The 20,689-nt window shown below is 42.2% G+C and overlaps 1 protein-coding gene across 1 annotated transcript in view; it reads right to left on the bottom strand.

Moving 5' to 3' along the window:
* FSHR (follicle stimulating hormone receptor) overlaps window positions 1–20,689 on the bottom strand; it is a 191,581-nt gene that overhangs the window by 125,868 nt on the left and 45,024 nt on the right. Inside the window, exon 2 of the mRNA XM_006014720.2 lies at window positions 3,073–3,144. Within this exon, the coding sequence (XP_006014782.1) occupies window positions 3,073–3,144 (72 nt within the window). The remainder of the gene's footprint in view (window positions 1–3,072; window positions 3,145–20,689) is intronic.

The raw sequence follows: 20,689 nt of genomic DNA, 5'->3' as shown, positions 1-20,689 counted from the left end.
ATGTTCAGTAGATTAAAGTATCTAATTTATATACACTAGGCAAACCACATTTTACCACATGGAGGTATCACATTATTAATAGCTGTTTTCTTTATATAGTTTTCAGTTTGCTTTAATACTCTTTTTTATGCATGATTTTCTGAGAGAAACAAGGCTTTCATGAAGGGGCTCTATTTTTATATGCAAATATATCATTTGATTATATACTTTTTTGTCCCCATGTTTTCATGAATATTTCCAGTGAATACTTTATGAGTTATATTTATGATTTGTGAGCTATTTCACATTTTATCTGCTTGCTTTCTCATCTGCATATACCACATATTTGTTGATGTTGATTGGTCTAATTTACATATTCATCACACTCCTATTTTCAAAGATATTTTGTTATAAACTGTTTCCCCCCCAGAGTTATTAATAGTACATAGATGTATTTTCAAATTGAGTTCATTTCCATATATAATTTTTTTTGGTTAACAATAAATCACCACTTTGTCACAGGCATCCTATTCAGTGTAATCTTCACACTTCATACGTATCTGGCATATGCTTTGTGAGTAATTAAAGACAATGTGAACAGTTTACAATGCACTTTGCAACCCACTTCACAGTCCAGCGAGCTTAATGATTTTCTGTAAGCATCAGACTAAAAGAAAACCAGAAGAGTTTGGGAGAAACAAGTGCCAACAAAACTAACTGAACGTTCAGGGCTGGTTTTATTTCTAATTGGTAAAGTCACAAGATAAGAACTCCTTCCCTTTTTCTTCTGATGACTGTTTGCTATGCTGCAATGATGAGCAAAAACTAAACAGTGCAAGTCCTTTGAAATATTCTATAATGGGCTAGATTAACAACTGTGTTCGGTTTAAATGTTAGCTCTGTAACACCACTGATTTGAGTATACTTAGGTTGGTGTAAAAGCCGGAGTAAAGTACAAGTGAATTAGGCCCATTCAGTTGGGTGATCAGTCATTCCACAGAATTGTTAGAAGGTTCACTTCTTTGGGCAAACCTAACCAAACACTCTTACTGGATTGTACTACAATGGCCCCACTAATGGTTTAAGCATGGCCCATTCTTATAATATAAGTGTAAGTACTGCTAGGGGTGTCCCATCTATGCTGCGAAAAAAAAATATGAAGGACCTAATTGCACCGAAGTGCACAAAAATACAAGGCAAGTTCTTAACAGTGGGTATAACTAAGCAGTGGAACAATTTACTAAGGACTGTGATGGATTCTTCATCATTAGAACTCTTAATATATTGATTTGCTATTTTTCTAAAAGATATGGTCTTACTCAAACTGGAGTTAATTTGGGGAAGTCCTATGACTTGTGTCCTTTAGTAGGTCCGACTAGAGATGTCTCTTCTGGTCTTATAGGCTAGGGACAGAAGTTACATGTAAACTGGTTTAAGTGATCAGAAACTGGTTGAAACCTGTAACAGAACAGAAGCTCGGTGCACATAAACCAGGTTCAAAATGATTGAACCTGGTTTAAGATAAACATGGTTGAATGCAGTATCAGACTTAATTGATTCAGGTCAAACTGGTTTATAAAATTTCTGTTCCAGACCCCTTCCTGGTTCAAGTTAAATCACAGTCCCCCAGCATCCCAGCACGCTTTCCAGCCCTGGGTTGCGCTGCGCTGCACTGTCTGCTCCAGAGAGCAGGGCTGGCTCTTCCCCTCTGCTCCCTAACTAGAGCAGTGAGGGCTGACTGACAAGGGGGGGGCAAGCAGCCCAGTCTGCAGTGGGGGTGGGGGGATGCAGCCCAGTCTGCAGTGGGGGGACTGCCCCCACTGCAGATTAAACACCCTTTCCCTGGCTCAAACTTACTGCTGGTTGCAACTCTGGACTACAAATCCCAGAGACACCTGGAAGCAGGAAGAACAACCCTGCAGAATCCTGTTGTTGTAATTCTGGACTGCAGATCCCAGAGGCCTTGGGGGCAACAGGAAGAGGAACTGAACACACAGCCAGAGAGCTGTGCTCTAGCACCCCCAGCCTTCTGGCCTGAGCCACTGCAGATGTGTGGCTGCATTTCCCAAGTCAAAGGTAAACGTCTGTTCACTTCTGTTTCAATTTAATCTGTGCAGTTTAGACTAACCCACAAAGACTGAATCAATTCAGCCTCGGGCTTTTTGACTGTTTGTACTTAGCCCTGATGAGTAAATCTAATGAAATATGAAATAGACCAGAGGTTTCCAAAATTTTCTTATTGCATACCCCCTTCCAGATTTACCAACTGCCTGTGTATCCCTACCAGCATATGTTTTATATTTTAACCCCTTAAATGCCATTTATTGTAATGAAAATTAAATCCTCCATTATAGAATTTTACTTGGGTACCCCGAGAGATGTCTTGTGCACCCCAGGAGTATATCTACCACAGATTGGGAACCCCTGAAATAGACAATTGCTTCTTTTTCTCCAACTGTGGAGGAGTGTACTACATTGGTGATGTGCAGTGGTGGGTGTGTTACAAATATAGTTTGCCAAATATACACATATATCTACAATTATACCTATTTATTCATCATCAGATTTAAGCACTGACATTAATGGGCAATAGATGTATAAAATCTTTAGGTAGCTTTGGAAATCTCAACACAATCACTAAAAGCTGCTCTCCTCCAAATATACATAAAAATGAAAACTGGCTCAGTTATTCATTGCTGAAATGGCAGTTGGCTGACCTATGGTTCTGACTGGTGGTGTTCCCCTCCTGGATTCCTAGCTGACATACTGTAGCAAAGCACACAATTCTCAGATTTAATCAGATTCCTACAGAGTTTACTGCTGACATTTTCCTTGTTAATTATCCTGACACTGGGTGCTGAGCTAAACCTTGCCCAGGTGTTCCATCCAGATGTAGGTGTGACAATATTTCTTTGGAGTATTAGCTATCTTTTTGTGTTTCTTTCTTTTTTTTAACAGAAATTTGACAAGATGGAAAACATACTTCTGTAGCATAGAGCATTAGTGGCCTTCTTACAAAAAAGGGCAATAATAGCAAACACAACCAAACACATCACTTAGCAAACAAACTAACAAACAACCACCAATACATACATTTTCTCTAAATCGGCCAGTCCTGTGAAAGCTCCTTTTGGAATGACTCTCACCTTGGTGAGGACAAATCTCCTGCAATTAGAGAAAGTAAGCACTGATTATTCATTACTTATATCACAATTTTGTTCAAAAGTCTCAGATACCAAGACAATGCTTGCTCTGATGAATTTACCATCTAAGATGATATCTGTAAAGCCTAAGAATTAGAGGAGGAACTAACTGTCTGCAAAAGGTAAGATGCAGGACCCTATCATGGAGTCTCCAGAGCAGCTCAAAAGAATGAATATTACTCAGGAGACTTGATTTCCTATTTGTACATTTCAGTGTTACATGGGGAGTATACACTTTTGTGTCACTGTCTGATGCAGCTATATGATGAAGGAAAGGCCCAAGTCATTCCCTACCCATCCTATCCCTGGGTGGATCCAAGATTAAGAAAAGGGGGGTGCAGGAGATGCAACTGGTGCTGCCTCTCAGGGAATGGGGTGAGGAGACATGGCTGGAACCCTGAGCTGGTGGAGGACATTGAGAAGGAGGGGAAACCAGACAAAGAGAAGGAAAGAGGGACTCCCTCCTCCCTCTCCTCCCCAACTGGCACTGTTCCTGGTGAATCTCAGCACACATACAGCCACTTTCTGGAGCCATGGCTGGAGCAGCCCTAAAGCTTTTGACTAGTCCCAGGTCAGCTGGGATGGTGGTGGCAGAAGTAGGTGAGTACCCCTTTCCTGTTCTTGCTCCCTTCCTGGCCCCCTTGGGTGCCCTTTACCATTTGGGAGGCTCCAGGTGTGGGAAGCAGCTGCAGGGACTGCTGAGGTCAGCCATGGACAAGGGGTATGATGGGCAGCCCTCATTCCTGCACCTGCTCCCTGCCCACCTCCCTGTGTCTCTTGCTGGTGATGAGTAGGTGCTGGAAGGGCGAACCAGCCTGCAAGATTTTCATGCAGCTGCTTCAAAACACAGCCTGGCTGGAACAAAGCAAGATAGGCTCTGGAACTTCTATGACTTCCATGCCCAGGTCAGCTGGGGACTGTGATGGTGGCAGGTGGGTTCCCTTTCTGCACCTGTTGTGCCTACACCCCCTACTCTGATGTTCCCCACCAGTCTGGGACTCCAGCCACATTTCTTTCTTCCCACATAGTCTGACCTCAGATTCTGTCTGGACTCTTCATGGGATCCAGGTATCCAGGCCCTCCCCCACCCAGGGCAATGGAGAACTTGTGCTGCTGACATGCCTTCCTGAGAATTGGCTCTAGCACACAGTGCAAGAAGGGGTGTGATTGTGCCACTGCACCCCATGTGGAGCTGCCCCTGATCCTACCCTAAACCGGGGTGGGAGGGATGGTGGACACAAAACAGTTTTGTTGGACCAGTTTTCCTTCTGCATTGAGAATGTTGGGGTGAGAGGCTGAAGCAAAGTTGTGAAGGCCACTGGTACAGAGAAAACTTGTCCTATTAAGCTTTTCACAATTTACTCACAGTATCTCACAGAATAATCGGATAAATATAGGACTAACTTTACAATGTACAACCTTTTCATTGATCAGGCAAATCCTTTACTACATTTTTAAAGAACTGGACAAACTTTAGGAAGAGTGGATTATCCTAAGCCACTTTTACTAACATAGGCTCATCTACTTTCGGCACAGTAACTACAGAACTGTACTGCAGCACTTGTTAAACAAAAAACTAAGGCTGCCTATACATGTGCTCAGGAGTGGGGAGGGGACTGTTTTAATTACAGTGGTTCCCAGACAACTGTTGTAATTAAAACAGCTCACCGTCACATGTATTAAGCCCCTATATGTTTTAAAATGGCTGTGGGACGCTTCATCTAAAGCTCATATGATGAGGCCCAGGGGCCATTTTCAAATGTGTAGGGGCTTAATACATGTGACAGTGAGGCAACGCTGGAGCGTTCTAATTAGAAGGTGGAGCAGACTTCATTAATTGCATCTGCTCCAATGCATTCTAATGTGAATGAGCACATCTATAGGCTCCATAAAGGTTCTTGGAGACCTAATATGTTATCCTGATGAATAGAACTCTTGCACAAGTTCCTGCATTGATAGATATTACAAAATCCAGATAATTGTTTTTATTCAAGGTATTTCCTTATCAGGTGAAATGGCACCTGACAGATATGCCATTATGATTAGAAGCCAAAACAAGTAGCTACAACATGGAGAGAATAAACATTACAGAACATAACGGACTGGGCCTTATTTCTATACATGTTGAACAAAAATGTCACAGTCAAACCCTTTCATGACAGGCCCAATATGTATGATAAATAAGACACTAGCCACTTATTTCTTTCTCAAGAAGACACCTGTAAAACTTTCAGGTATCTTACCATACAATTCTGTTTCTCAGTCTGTTTCCCCTTAGGAATGACACCTACTTGTTTCTTCAATTCCCAGACAGTTCTAACCTCAGCAACCGTGTCTGGCAGATGATTCCTTACTTTTATCATCTCAGAGTGAAGATTGGTTATTTTGAATGTGCTTTCTTTTAATTCCATTTATGTAGCCTTATCTTAACATCTGCACAGTGCTAGAAAAAGGAACTTGAGTCGATTTCAACTGCTGTATATCACTGCAATACAGATCTACCTTTTAACAATTTGTACTTCAAAACCAGAGAGACTGATCTCTCCTATTGTTCACACCAAGTATTCAAAGAATCAACTTTGCCTTCTTTATGTCATCTAATTACTCCAGAATTTCCAAATGATTATCGTGTTTTAATCAAGGTGTCAGATAAGGGTATTATCTTACTGGAATTCCACTATAATGGATTTTTTACTATTTAGCTAAGTCTCTTCACCGGAATCTGGCTCCTCATTTAGAACTCTGAATTTGAGTTGTTCAATATTTAAGCACCATAAGCCAAATCCATATCTGATTTAACTCCATTGATTTCAGTAAGGTTACACCGGGGATGGATTTTGTCCCACAAATTTAATATGCTGAAATAAATGTTAGTTTCAGTCCTGAAAGATGGCAAAGTCCATTTTCGAGCTCATCATCCTCCTAATTTTATTAATCTAAAATATTCAGCAATAGTTCCTATACATAGTATCACATAAAAAAATTACAGCACTGAGATCATTATGCAAATGTTTAAGGATTAAAGAGCTTCCTGAAAAGGCTTAACCTGGATTTGACAATTTGTAAAGCCTTCCTAAAACATGGCAAATATAATTCTTGCAAAGCTGCACTTTCACAGATCAGCTAAATACAAAAAGACCATGCAAAATGCCCAGCAGGCTTAATGTTAAAAAGCTAAAACAATTAGGGAAGAGTTAACTTTGATCTACATTGAAACCTGTTCCAAACTCTTTTGTATGAAAAAATACTTAACTTGGGAGTTCTAGGTACCAATAAAAACAAAACCCAAACTATAAAACTACCTGCATTTTGCCAGTCCTTGGTAATATTCTAAAATAAATCAACGAATCTCAGAAAATTAGGGTTGGACCTCGGGAGGGAAGGGACCTCAGGAGGTCATCTAGTCCAACCCCCTGCTCAAAGCAGGACTGTCCCCAACTATATTATCTCAGCCAAGGCTTTATCGACCCAGGTCTTAAAAACCTCTAAGGATGGAGATTCCACAACTTCTCTGTGCAGCCTGTTCCAGTGCTTTATTACCCTCCTAGTAAGGTTTGTGTGTTTTTCCTAGGAGCACACAACTCTTCCACTAGGAGGGTAGTAAAACACTGGAACAGGTTACCCAGAGAGATTGTGGACTCTCTGTCCTTGGAGGTTTTTAAGACCTAGGCAGACAAAGCCTTGGCTGGGATGACCTAGTTGGGGATACTCCTGCTTTGGTCCTCCTGCTTTGGAGGCTGGACTAGATGACCTCCTGGGGTCCTTGCCAACCCTAACTTTGTATGATTCTATGATTCTAATGTTTTTCCTAATATCTAGCCTAACTTCTGTTGCTGAAACTTCATAGACTTCACAGACATTAGGGGCTGGAAGGGACCTCATGAGATCATTGAGTCCAGTCCCCTGCCATAGGCAGGAAGTCGGTTGGGGTCAAATGATCCCAGTAAGATAGACACCCAAATGCCTTTTGAATGAATCCAGAGTAGGTGCTTGCATGACCTCTGGGGAGAATATATTCCAAACCCTGAACACTCAGACTGTAAAGAAGTTTTTCCTTATGTCCAGTCTAAACTGGTCTTCCAGGAGGTTATGGCCATTAGACTTTGTTATCCCTTGGGGAGCCCTGGTGAACAACTGTTCTCCCAGGGCCTGATGTACCCCTCCTATATACTTATAGGCTGCCACCAAGTCACCCCTGAGCCTTCTTTTCTCCAGGCTGAAGAGTCCCATATCCCTCAGCCTCTTGGTCTGTAAGGCTTGCTCTCTTGGCTTTTGATCATACAGGTGTCTCTCCTTTGGACTTTCTTAAGCTTATCCACATGCCTCCTGAAGTGGGGGGCCCAAAACTGGATGCAGCACTCCAGCTGTGGCCTCCCTAAGGCCAAGTAGAGCAGAAGGATGTTGTCCCTGGTTTTGCTTGAGATACATTGCTGGATCCATGCCAGTGTTTGGTTTACTTTGCCGGCCATAGAATCACGTTGGTGGCTCATGTTTATCTTGTGGTCAATCGAACTTGAGATCATTGCTCCTTGTTTTGTCATCTGCCACCACTAAGAACAGTGTAGCTCCATCTTCTTTGGTACTCTTTTCATAGTTGAAGGCTGTTATTAAATCCCCCCTTAGATTTCTCTTCTCCAGACTAAGTAAGTCCAGTTCCCTCAGTCTCTCCTCATGTGCCCCAACCCCCTAGCCAGTTTCATTGCCCTCTGGTGAAATCTCTCCAAATTTGTCCACATCCTTTCTGTAGTGGGGGGCCCAAAACTAGACACAGTACTTCAGATGTGACCACACCAGTGCTGACAGGAGCAGATTGAAAATCACTTCCCTCAATCTGCTGGCAACACTCCCACTAATGTAGCCTAGTATGCTGTTAGTCTTCTTCAGAAAAAGGGCATACTTTTGGCTCATATTCAGCTTACAGTCCACCCTAACCCCTAGGTCCTTTTCTGCGGAGCTGCTGTTTAGTCAGTCAGTCCCAAGCCTGTACCAGTGCATGGGTTTGTTCCATCCTAAGTGCAGGACTTTGCACTTGTCCTTATTGAACCTCACGAGCTATCTTCTGTTCCAATACTGCAATTTGTCCAGGTCACTTTGAATCCTAACCCTACCTTCAGCATATCTACTACTCTCCTCAGCTTAGTGTCATCTGCAGAATTGCTGAGGGTGCACTCCATTCTATCTTCCAGATTGTTTATGAAGATATTGAACAAAACCGGCCCCAGGACCAACCCCTGGGGCACACCACTTGAGACTAGCTGCCAACTAGATATAAAGCCACTGATTACTATCTGCTGAGCCTCATGATCCAGACCGCTTTCTATCCACCTTACAGTCCATTCATCGAACCCATATTTCCCTAGCTTACTTAAAAGAATGTTGTAGGAGACCATATCAAAAGCCTTGCTAAAGGTAAGGTATATCACATCCACATCTCTCCACACATGCATAGAGCTAGTCATCTCATAATAGAAAGCAATCAGGTTAGTCAGGCATGTCTTGCCCTTGAAATGGATTCTTTGAGGACCTGCTCCATGGTTTTTCTGGGGATTGAGGTGAGGCTGACTGGTCTGTAGTTCCCTGGATCCTCCTTCCCTTTCTTAAAGGTGTGCACTATATTTGTCCTCTTCCTTGCCATGAGTTTTCAGAGATAATGACCAGATGCTCTGCAATCACATCAGCCAACTCCCTCAGCCTCCTTGGGTGTATTGTGTCAGGCCCCATGGACTTGTTGTACACATCCAGCTTTTCTAAATAATTCCTAACATGTTCTTTCACCACCGTTGGCTGCTCACCTCTTCCCCAAACTATGCTGCCAGGTGCAGTAGTCTGGGACCTGACCCTACCTATGAAGACTGAGGTTAAAATGACATAGAGTACTTCATGCTTTTCCGCATCATCTATCACTAGGTTGCCTCCCCTATTGAGTAAGGGACCCACACTCTTCCTAATCTTCCTCTTGTTGCTGACCTACTTGTAGAAACCTTTCTTATTACCCTTCATGTCTCTTGCTAGCTGCAACTCCAATTACGCTTTGCCTTTCCTGATTTCATCCCTGCATCCCCAAGCAATAGTCTTATATACCTCCCTAAAAGTTTCTCCAAGTTTCTACTTGTAAGCTTCCTTTTTGTGTTTTACCTCACTGAAGAGTTCCCTGCTAAGCCAAACTGGTCTTCTGCCATACTTGCTAGTTTTCCTGCACATTAGGATGGTTTGTTCCTGTGCCTTCAGTAAGGTTTCTTTAAAATACAGCCAGCCCTCTTCAACTCCTTTCCCACTCAAACTGGCCTCCCAGGGGATCCTGTCCATTAGTGCTCTGAGTAAGTCAAAATCTGCTTTTTTTAAGTCCACGGTCCTTTCTCTGCTGCTCTCCTTCCTTTTCTTCCTCAAAATCCTGAACTCAATCACCTTCTTGTCGGTGCTGCCCAAGCTGCCATCCACTACTTCATTCCCCATGCATTTTTCCCTGTTTGTGAGCAGTAGGTCAAGAACATGGCCCCTATTTGGCCTTCCCACACTTGCATGAGGAAGTTGTCCCCAACGCTCTCCAGAAAACTTCCTGGATTGCCTGTGCACTGCCCATGAGAACCAGGGCCTATGATTGCAAAACTTCTGCTAGCTGTTTGAAAAAAGCATCATTCACCTCATCCTCCTGATCTGGTGGTCTATAGCAGACACCCACCACAATATCACCTTTGTCGCTTTCCCCTCTGACCCTAACCCACTTTCAACAGGCTTATCTCCAGTTTCATACTAGAGCTCTGAACAATCATACAGCTATTTTACATAAAGAGCAATTTCTCATCTTCCCCCCTGCCTATCCTTCCTGAACAGTTTAGACACATCCATGACAGTGCTCCAGTCATGCAAGCTATCCCACCAAGTCTCTTATTCCAATCACATCATAGTTCTTTGACTATGTGAGGACTTCCAATTCTTCCTGCTTGTTTCCTAGGCTCTGTGCATTTGTTTACAGACTTCTGAGGTAACTAGCCGACTACCCTAATTTCTCAGGAAGAATGAGAAAGCATCCCCTGTTACCCCTTCTGCTTATGCTTCCTCCAGGTTATTTGCTTCCCTGTTTATCTCAGGCCTTTGGTCCCCATCCCCTGGTGAACCTAGTTTAAAATGAATCCTGTTGATACAGCTGCAGAACATCAGGATGTGGTATAGAATTTTGATATACTGCTGTAACCTAAACCAATTAAGTTTAATATTATATTCATCCAGGCCTATCTTAGACCAGGTTCTACCATTTTTTAACTGGTGTATGTGTGCTGACCTGTTCTGTTACAGGTTTAGACCAGTTTCCAATGTCTTATAACAGTTTATGTGTAATACCTGTACCGAGCCTAGGAGGTGCATATATCTGTCATCAAAAGTTGACTTATGCCATACTTGGTCACAATGAGAAGTAATTTAGGTCTTGTCTTGAAAAAATTTACACAGGAGTAACCCCTGGCTAGCCCAGGGATAAGCAATCTTTTGCTGCCCTGGACTGGAGTTTATGACCCAGCCCCCTGGCTGCAGGACACAAAACTTCATCATTGTCTCCCCAACTATGAAGAGACCCATGCTTAACCTTGCTGCTGCTCCCTGGCCCCTCTGCATTGATGTAAGCACAGGCACAAGAGAGTAACAGGGAGGGCTGCAAAAAGGGATGGGTACATCAACACAGCTGCATGCCACCTGATCCCTTGTGCTGTACTGGGCTGGTTTGGACCTTTGCAGGCTGGATCTAGCCACAGGCAGCAGGTTGTCAATCCCTGAACTCATTGAGCCCACTTATATGAGTGATGTTGTGTGTTTGTGTATGTGCTTCCAAAAATCAGGACTCAACACTGCAAGCTGGATTTTAACGGGACTGTCTGTTGAGAAAGTGGTACTCTCCATGTATGAGAGTGCCAGAATCATGTCCTCAGTTTTGAATGTACTGAAGCAGTTAAAATGTAATTGGAGTTTAATGGCTGAAGGCTTGCATACCACTTATAAAAAATTAGGGCTAATTGTCCTAAAATATGCCTGACTAGGCTGTAATAAAGTTAGTCTAACTGTTGCAACTAGCATTAAAATCTAATTTAATTAGAAACAGCTACTTGTTGAAATTATCAACTATATAATGGATACAAGTAGTTAAGGGGTGTATAGTCCATAAATCTAAAAAATGAGGTTTCAAGAATCAGCCTGTCTTTAAATAACTTCTATTCATGGTTGTTAAGTAACATTTCCCTGTTTGAAACATGCATGTAAAATATATAAAACCAAAGAAGTAATGTTCATTTATGTTTTAAGCATAATTTTATTAAGGTCAAAAGTGATTAATATAACCCATTTTTTGTTTAAACACATTTCATGCCAAGAAAAAGAATAAATCAAAAGGGTCAGCCTAAAATATGTGAAGAATTTACATATAAATGGAAAAGAAGCACATCTCTAAGGGCCATCTCTGACCTCTGAAGAAGAGTCCTACTTTTTAAATACTTTTTAGGGGTTTTTTTGTTAGCATTACATTTATTCTATTCACATACACTTTTCATTCTTAAATATGTGGTTAAGACTTACATTTTGCTTTTATTAACTGTATTTTACTTTAAATGTGTGTGCATACTGAAGTATATATTTGTTTAGCGAAGAGTCTATGCCCTAATAACTTCATCCAAAACCAAGAGAAATGAATAGAAATACTTCAATTGCCTTCAGTGGCCTTTTGGATCAATAAATGGAAAAAAAAATCAAATAGTATAAAACCTCAGTAAAGGGGAAAGTTTACCATAGAGCACAGATGCATAATCTAAGTTTGCCTGTCAATAGCCAAATAACTACTTGAATGTATTATGTAACAGGTGCTGGGCTCCAGGAGTGGCCAAGACATCCTTTGGCAGTCATGTAGCTCCTACTTCTCCCTGGCTCTCTGGGTTCTCTCCCTTTCTTGCTGAAAATATTTAACGTGGAAAAGGGAGGCTGCACAGGAATTCCTGTGAGAGCCCTTCTACACCAGGCTAGATTAGCAAGCGAATCACCTTAAGGGCTAATTTTGTGGCCTCCAACTTCCCCTGTAGCCACATCTATGCCTCACAACCGTTATTTTAAATTTCCCACTGGGCCTGATAGCCTGCTTGGCCCCTGGCCCTGGGTGAGGATCTCTTCTCTCTGGGCCCCTGGCCTGCCCTAGGTTTCAACTCCTCTCCAGGCTTTAGTCCCCACTTGGCTTAAGCCTGATTGGCTAGGGCCTCCCTACTGAGGCCTAAGCCTTCAGCACTCTGGGCCCCTGGACCTATCTTCACCTTGCTTGAGCTAGACTTCAGTCTCTCTATCTCTCTGTAGGTTGCAACTTCTTTCCTGCACTCCACCTATTCACACCTTGTCTAACCCCTGGCAGAGCTCAAAGAAGTTGCATGCCAGTGGGGCACTGCTGGGATCTTTTCCTCCCCAACAGTCCCAACCCAAACCACTAATATCAAACCCCAAACTGCAAGCAAACACCCCAGCTATAACTGAAAGACTCTGAGCCTACGGGATGTATAACAAGCTTCCCCTCTGCCCTGGCTCATATTTCCTAGCAATGCTTCATCACCTTACTTGCACCACCCTGGCATCTCAGGAGTTAGCTTGGTACTCCCTTGCAGACTTCCAGGCTAGGAGCAGTTTGCAGGGCCAGACTGACCGACTGGGCTCAGGACCTGGCTTCATGTGCCTCTTCAGTCCTGCCCCATCCAGTCATGTGACTTTGCAGGCACTCACAGTGTTCCCTTTTTGTGCCTGATGACCTGCCTGCTATCCCTGCTAGGGCTTAGCTCTGCTGTCTGCAGCCCTTTGCTCCTGGGCTGCTTCACTGTCTGCGCTGGAATAGTTTGCTGCTCTGTCTCACCTACCTGAATGTGTTACCCTCCTGGTGCTGACCTCTACCTTCAGCTAGCAGTCTGTCTGTTTGTGGACAGGCAGCTCATTAGCAGTTAGCCAGCTTCATAGCTCCCAGCCATCCTTGATACAACTCAATGTGCTACAGTTTCCACTTAATGGCTCCAAGTTACATATTACCTTTTAAGGTTAGTAATTTTTACAGTGCTCAACCTCTACAAATACATTCTATGAATCAAATAAATTCACAGAGCTCTGAGAGCTGCTCTAATTAAAGCACCCACAGTGTCACATGTATTCAGTGTCTCACACTTGAAAATTCCCGAGGAGGCGCTTTAACTAAAATTCGTTCAACTAGCTTTAGTTAAAGTGCCCCCATTGCCACTTTGAAATGTGGGGACACTGAATACAAATAACACAAAGGCTGCTGGAGCATGCTAATTAGCTTGATAGATTAATTGAGTCTGCTCCAACATGTGCTAATTAGCTTGCATCAGAGCAGATGTCTGTCACATGTATAGGTGCCCTTAAAGATTAACTTTTTCAGAAAGGCATAAGCTTTTGTAGGCATTAGTTACTTCATCAGATAGTCTGTCCATAGCTTCTAATGGTTATCCTGAATTCTCCTGGTGAAGCTGGCCTCATTACTTAATTTATGCATTTTGTAATACGTAATATATTTTTTCCTTCAGGTTAAACCCATTACCTCTTCTTCTTTTCCTGTGACTAATGAGAATAATTGATTTCTGTTCTATTTGTAAAATCCTTCTGTGTCTTCATAGACAATTACGTCTCCCCTCAGACTTAGGCTGAACATACTCAGTGCTCTCAAAGTTTTTTTCGATGCCTTGTAACATTTTAGTTGCTCTCTTATGAACTGTTAAGAGTACGTCTATCTTTTATTAAAATAGATAAGCCAGTGGTCTAATTAAAGCCATACCACAGAACAGAATGTCAAATGTAGTTGTTTAAAATGCTCAAAGACTCTATTATTAAGAAATTAACTTCCATAGAATAAGCAATGTACAGCTTTTATATAATTATGAAGTTACAAACAGTCCAACATACAACCATTCAGAAACAAAGGATCTAGTATAAGGTATACCTCAGAGCCAGTCAGCCAGTGAAAGAGACACTTGATACAAAATGCTGAAGTTAGAATTACTCTGGGTGAGCAGTAATTTTTTTTTCCTTTCCTGAATATCTGGTGCTTGCACCATGCCCTAAAAGATGCCATCAAATAATTGTATTCATGGATGCTTTATTGCCTCCAGAAAAAAAGCTAAGATGAGGGAAGGCAAAAAAAAGATGGAAGCAAAAACAAGAGGCACAGAGAAACAAACTTCTCAGTCCAGTCCAAATAGAGTTTAATGATGGAAAGTAGACCTACCCCAATGTAATACAACTAACATGAAAGGATAAAGGGCAAGAAGCAATCACTTAGGTAGCTAGAAACTAAATAATGCATATATTATAGTTCATATAATTATAATGGACTAAACAGACTTAAGAACCTTTCATGACCAATCTTTTAAAAGTATTTAAGTTGCATGTACAAAATGGGCATGAGTGGATAGGCAAGTGTTATTGTGCATGGAAAGCACAATAAGCAGAGAATGCAGAGTTAAACATTTTAGACCTGCACACATATATAGTGTGTTTGGCACTAACTGTTCACACCTAAATTCACATATATTTTATGTGATCAATACAGACACCAAAGATTGAGAGCTTTGTCATGTTGTGGTCTGGGACAAGTTTGGCAAGAGACTTTACCTCACCATGACATACATTCTTACCGATGCTTCCATGGAATAGTACCCTACTATGTAACTACCAATTCCTACAACAACTAGGAACTGGCAATAACTTTGTAAAACAAGAGACTTCATTGATCATCGTAAGTTTTACTAGAAAAAAAATCTTTGCTTCATAATGCAAAACTGAATTAAGTTTTTCTAAACACTCTTTAAAACTCATTTCTCATCTACTTAAAAGTCACACAGAGTTAATCAGAAAGTATATGTATTGTAGAATTATCTTCCCCAACTCATGTAAAATGCAAATTCATTATGTTAAAATGAACTATATCAAGTATATAATATAAACTTTATAACTTAAATAAAGTACCAAAGTAAAATAAAATTAAAAGCCGAAAAAGATTCAGCGGCCATAATGCTAAATCACTAGATTCAGTTCCAAAGAAATAAATACGATAGGATTTTGAAGAACATTTTACTTTAATCTCTGAGGTAATAGACTGATGTTATCACCTTCTAATCCTCTGCAGCAATGTGTATTTTGTCAGACAGAAAGATTTACTGAGAAATTTAATTTCCTCTCTTTGCAATTTTTTTTGTTTGTTTCTTGCTTTGGAGATGAGCTGCATGTTCTAGCACAAACAACAAAATGATTCTCCGCTTTAGATCAGCAGAAGACAAAATGGTGCCATGAACTCCTTTGGCTATAGAGTTTTTTGTGATTGCTAGAATTAAAGAGAAAGAAAGAAAACAAACAAACAAACTGATTCATGTCAAATCAAGGGAAAAATTATTATATTTTCCCTTGATTAGCTAATGCAACATCAAATGAACACTTCACTTTTCATAAGGAAAATAGAAATGATGGAGCAGATCCCGGCTGGCATAAATAATTGTAGTGCTGCTGATATGATTCTAAGGCCCCTGGAATGCATTCATTTCACGGTGCAGTGGGATTTGATCTTCCCAATCCCAAAATTGTTTCTCTGGCTATGCCATCTATGTATGCATAGCAGGAGTCATGATTTAGGGATCAGGGATCAGTTCCAAATCACACCTTTTCCACTTGCCAAGGCAAGGGGAACCCAGAATCATGATCCTGGGCTCCCCCTTCCCTGCAAGTTGAAAGCCTGGTGCTCGGGGGTCCTGCATAAAGGGGACAAATGTTGTGCTTCCCACCAGTTTCCCCCTCCACATACACAGCCCCAGGTGTGGTTGGAGATTGCAGGCTGTCCAGAGCTAGGGTTCACAATCAGCTGACTGTTGGTCCTGGCCCTGGACAGTCCAGGGGCTGATTCTGGGGTTTAAAGTCCCCAGTAGGGGAAGACCTTTAAGTTCCCCACTTTGGGAGCCTCTTATCACCTGTAGCCCCTGCTAGGCACAGTTTTTAAAATCTCTGACAGGGGAAACCCTTTTGTTCTCTGCTGCCTTCAGTCTCTAATCCTCCCACTTGCCCTATAGGGCAGCCCCAGGACCAGTTGGAGAGCTGGGGCTGTTATGGGGTCTAGTGCTGACAATCAGCTGATTGTTGGCACTGCCTCTGGGGCAGCCGTAGACCGGTACAAACAATGTTGTCAACAAGCTGGTTGGAGACCAGGGCTGTCCAGAGATGATTCTGACAATCGGTTGATTAACGAGCATCTGCTTTTGATGGCCCTAGTGCAGGGGTGTCCAACCTTTTTGAATGTGGGGCCGGATCACGAACTTTTTATCACCCAGTGGGCCGGCGAGCCATATTCAAAGACCTCACAGGAAGTGACATCACATCAGGAAGTGATGTCACGTGCCTCCTTCTTGAACAGTCCCAATCAGCTCCTCTGTGCAGGAGCTGGAGAAATGGGCAAGTAATCAACAAAAGTTATTTCCCTTGCTAAAATCTGTTAGAGGGCTGTAGCTTCTCACTGGTTTCAGCTCCAGCCAAAATTTTTCCACCACTATCATGAGAATTGGCAACTCTGAGTATCTGAACCAAAAGAGATGGTGGCATTAAAAGGTAGGAATGTACCTAATGAAAAAGACAGGAGAAAATGAAAAAGAAAGGAGAAAGAACTGAAAATGCCTGAATATGTTGTCCCTGGGCCCACCCAAGGTACTTTTCTGAAATTCAATAGGAATTAGTGTATCATTAAAAAAAAAACCCAACAAAAATAATCTAGGCTATTTATACGTAGAGTGACCATATATCCTGGACTGGCTGAGACAGTCCCAGATTTTATAGGCTGTCTCCATGTCCCAGCCACTGGAGAAAATTTAAGCAAAAGTACCAGATTGGTGGGAATCTGGGAGCTGGAGATTTGGGGCTGTGTGTGTGCGTGTGCGTGCATGCATGTGCATATGTGTGTGCTTCCAAGCACACGTGTGTTGCAGCAGACAGAGCCAAAGCAGCTATTGGGATGTGCTGGGAAGCGCACACACATGCACATGCATGCACGCATGCACACACACACAGCCCCAACCTGGCCCCAAGGTGCCCCCAGCTCCACATGGGAACTTATCCTGTGCCTCCGTCTGCCCCGGCCCGGCCCTGAGGTGCCCCCAGCTCCGCACGGGAACTTACCTCATGCCTCTGTCCACCACACATGCGGTCAGGGTGCGGGCCATGTTGCAGCTCCCCCGGCCACGTGCCGGTGACAAGGGGCAGAGCCCGTCCCCAGCTCGTCCAATCAGGCACGGCTGGGGCAGCCCTGCTCCGCACAGCTCTCGGGGCAGCTGCAGCAGGATCCGGCTCACTGATGAGCTGGGCCCCATGGGGGTAAGCAGCTCCCCTCCACTCACTGCTGGCTGGGACCCACAGGCCAGCCTTGCCTGCCTCGCCGCAGCCCTGCCGCCGCTGCCCTGCTGCCACCGCTGCGGCCCTGCTGCCACCGCCACCGCAGCCCTGCTGCCGCCACTGCCGCAGCTCTGCGTTCCACCGCTGCCCTCACGGCTCTGTGCTCCACCGCCACTGCCGCGGCTCCACACTCCATGGTGGCCTTGCCGCCGCGGATAAAATGTCTTGGCAGGCCGCATGGCAGCCTGCGGGCAATATGCTGGACAAGCGTGCCCTAGTGTGTAGACATGCCAGACATTCAGTTTAAGACGCCATACCAACTAACCATAAAAATGTTCTAGGTTATATGTGGTACATTTTTATATTTGATTTGCCATTTTATAGCACCTTACATTTGATGCATGTGTGGTACCCTTGCCTTTTAGAACATGATGAACTTGTGTAGAAGGACTCTAAACTTCTGATCTTGTTGGCACTGGAGAAATAGCCAAATTCCTTTCAGCCCAATTATGGTCAAACTTAAACTTGTGACAGTCAGGAGCTAAACCACTGAATGAATAGGTTTTAGACTGGTATAAGTGTGTGCCCAGAATTGGTCCCACCTGAAGACAATATCCAGGATTTGATTCTAACTATAAATTTCCTAGAGATGTCAGCAAGCCATTATTTTTAACAGCTTAAATGCAGAAAGAATCAGTACCTTCAATGAGAGGAAGAACTTGCTACAAATGTCTTTCAGGAATGCAAGTCCTGGAATTTAAGGCTATGATTTTGGACTCAAAAAAACATACAAGCAAATTTAAGACCTCTAATAAACCAAAGAGTTACATAATAAAGGCTTCACAAATGCCTAAATATATTAAAAAATGTCTTTAATGAGTCAAGGTTTCCAACCTATTTTGGTGCCTTTGCCATACTGGATAGTACCAAACACCTCAACTCATTCTACTTAATTCCGTGGTCCTATTCACACAGTAATACTCAACTGGACTATCAGTGGCAGTCTTTTACTTCCATCACTACACTCATTCTCTCCTACCTCTTTTATGTTCTAATATATGACTTCCGTTCCAGTAGTACCTAGAGTTCCCATCTGAGGTCAGAGTCTTATTGTGACAGGTAATGTATGATCACACAGAGTTTGTCCTTATCCCAAAGGGAAATGGAATACAGAAAGACATATGCTTGGAGAAATTCTATTCATTTTGCAGATGGGTGACTGACACAGAAAGGTGAAATTTTAACCCTACTGAAATTCATGAAGGACTCCCACTGATTCCAATAGCTGGAGACTGATCAACAAGATTAAATTACTTCCCAATGCAACAAAAGGTAGTCTAGAGTAGAACCAACACTTGAACCCAGAGTACATGGGTCTCAATCCATTGTCACAATCACAGCACCACTTTTTCTGTATACTACAGCTGGATTTCCCTGTGGCCTTTTTAATTCCCCCAATCTGTTTACAACTTGCCAACCAAGATAGAAAATACACAAACTAATGAAAACATTAAACTTTTACAAGATTCTACCATAGTGCAATTCAGAAAACACAAAGCATCACATTTATGTGCTAACTCATATGCTTTCTAAAGAAAGAGCAGTAAAGTTGTCCTCCTACCTGACTTAGTAATGCATCGTAAATCTGTAATGGCACATTTTTTTCATGCCTTTTTTTCAAGTTATCGTAGATAGGAACCTCTTCAGATTTGGTAGTTATACAGAAATCTCCCATGTTAATTAAAATGTTTTTCTAGGTGCACTATTAGATGAGGTATTGTAAAAAAAAGATGAACTTAAAAAAAAATAGGATGTATTAATTTGTCTTTCACAGATCTGAACTAAATAAATATAACTGGTGTGATTTCTGTTAAACTTATTGGGATTTTAATGTAAGTTGGTGAAAATTGCTACTGAACCCTCAATAGTGAGTTTCTCTTTTCAATGTAGGTAAAGATATTAACAATACCAATGGTAATCCCATTCTAAGTACAAGGAATATTTACTGAGAGCAGCAATATCTTTAAAACAGCAAAAAAATCTTCAGGAAAACTTTTTATGACCACTCAACTGATGTCATCTTTAGTTGCAGTACTGAGCCTCCATTTGTCAGTCCAGTGTCCATTAGGTATCAGTATCACAGAGTCATGATACATTGTGCAGCAAAACTAGCCTTTACTTGAATGACTTCAGTCCTATCTTCCCAGACAAACTGTAAACCCTATGCTGGTGGACACATCCATCAGAATATTGACAATATTTTCTGCTAGAAAAGGCTCTCTTTCCCTCCTTTGGCTCTTGCTTAACTCCCCCTGTTATATGGCTTCTCGGCACTTAACAATTAATGAGGGGAGACTAAGGAAAAAGCATAGAGTGGCTGTGAAAAATGAGTGTACTGGTAAAATGTTGTGCTCCACAAGTCATCTATCAAGCAGCATGCCTTTAAACTTATTCTTTGTTTTATTCCCCAAAACATGATCTGTTCAGTCTCAACACTGATACACTTTTCATTTCAGGACAAAGAATACAGCGTCCTTATTAACATCACTCATCTCCCACTACACTCCAGATATCCTCTTTTCAAGGCTACGTGTGCAGGCAGTTAAAAATAAATTTTCAAGAGGGTTTGAAATACCTCCATTTGAAATTCTGAATGTGATCTTATTAGAGGGTGTTTTTTTTTAAATGAAGAACAGGCCAAACAAACCTTGGAAAACTTAGGGATCAGGGAAAAATGGTGCTGTCAGTTCCACAGCAAATCTCTGAAGGACTGGTGCAGTAGATTCATGCTGAATGGGCTTTGACTGAAGTAGAGCTGGAAAGAAACTGGCTTTGATAGAGCTATGACAATGTATGTTAGCTCAGGGTCTCTCTGAGTACATCTATTCATTTTACAGAGAAAAACTCTGACAAATGTTTTTTCATTATAGGTGGACACACAGCCAGGCATGAGGCACCAATTTAAACGAATATCAGTGGCATGCATGTCATGAGTAGAACAACTCCAATGTGGAGCACTTTCAGCAAAAAGTAGCGAGCACCCAATAAGGCAGGGTCCCTCCCATCTAAAAGTCTGGCAGCACTTGTAATTAAAATGGTCACCAGTGGTGATCTTATTCACA

Source organism: Alligator sinensis, unplaced genomic scaffold (genome assembly GCF_000455745.1).
Source record: "Alligator sinensis unplaced genomic scaffold, ASM45574v1 scaffold131_1, whole genome shotgun sequence".
Taxonomy (NCBI): Eukaryota; Metazoa; Chordata; order Crocodylia; family Alligatoridae; genus Alligator; species Alligator sinensis.
This window is presented reverse-complemented; position numbering and strand designations above follow the sequence as displayed.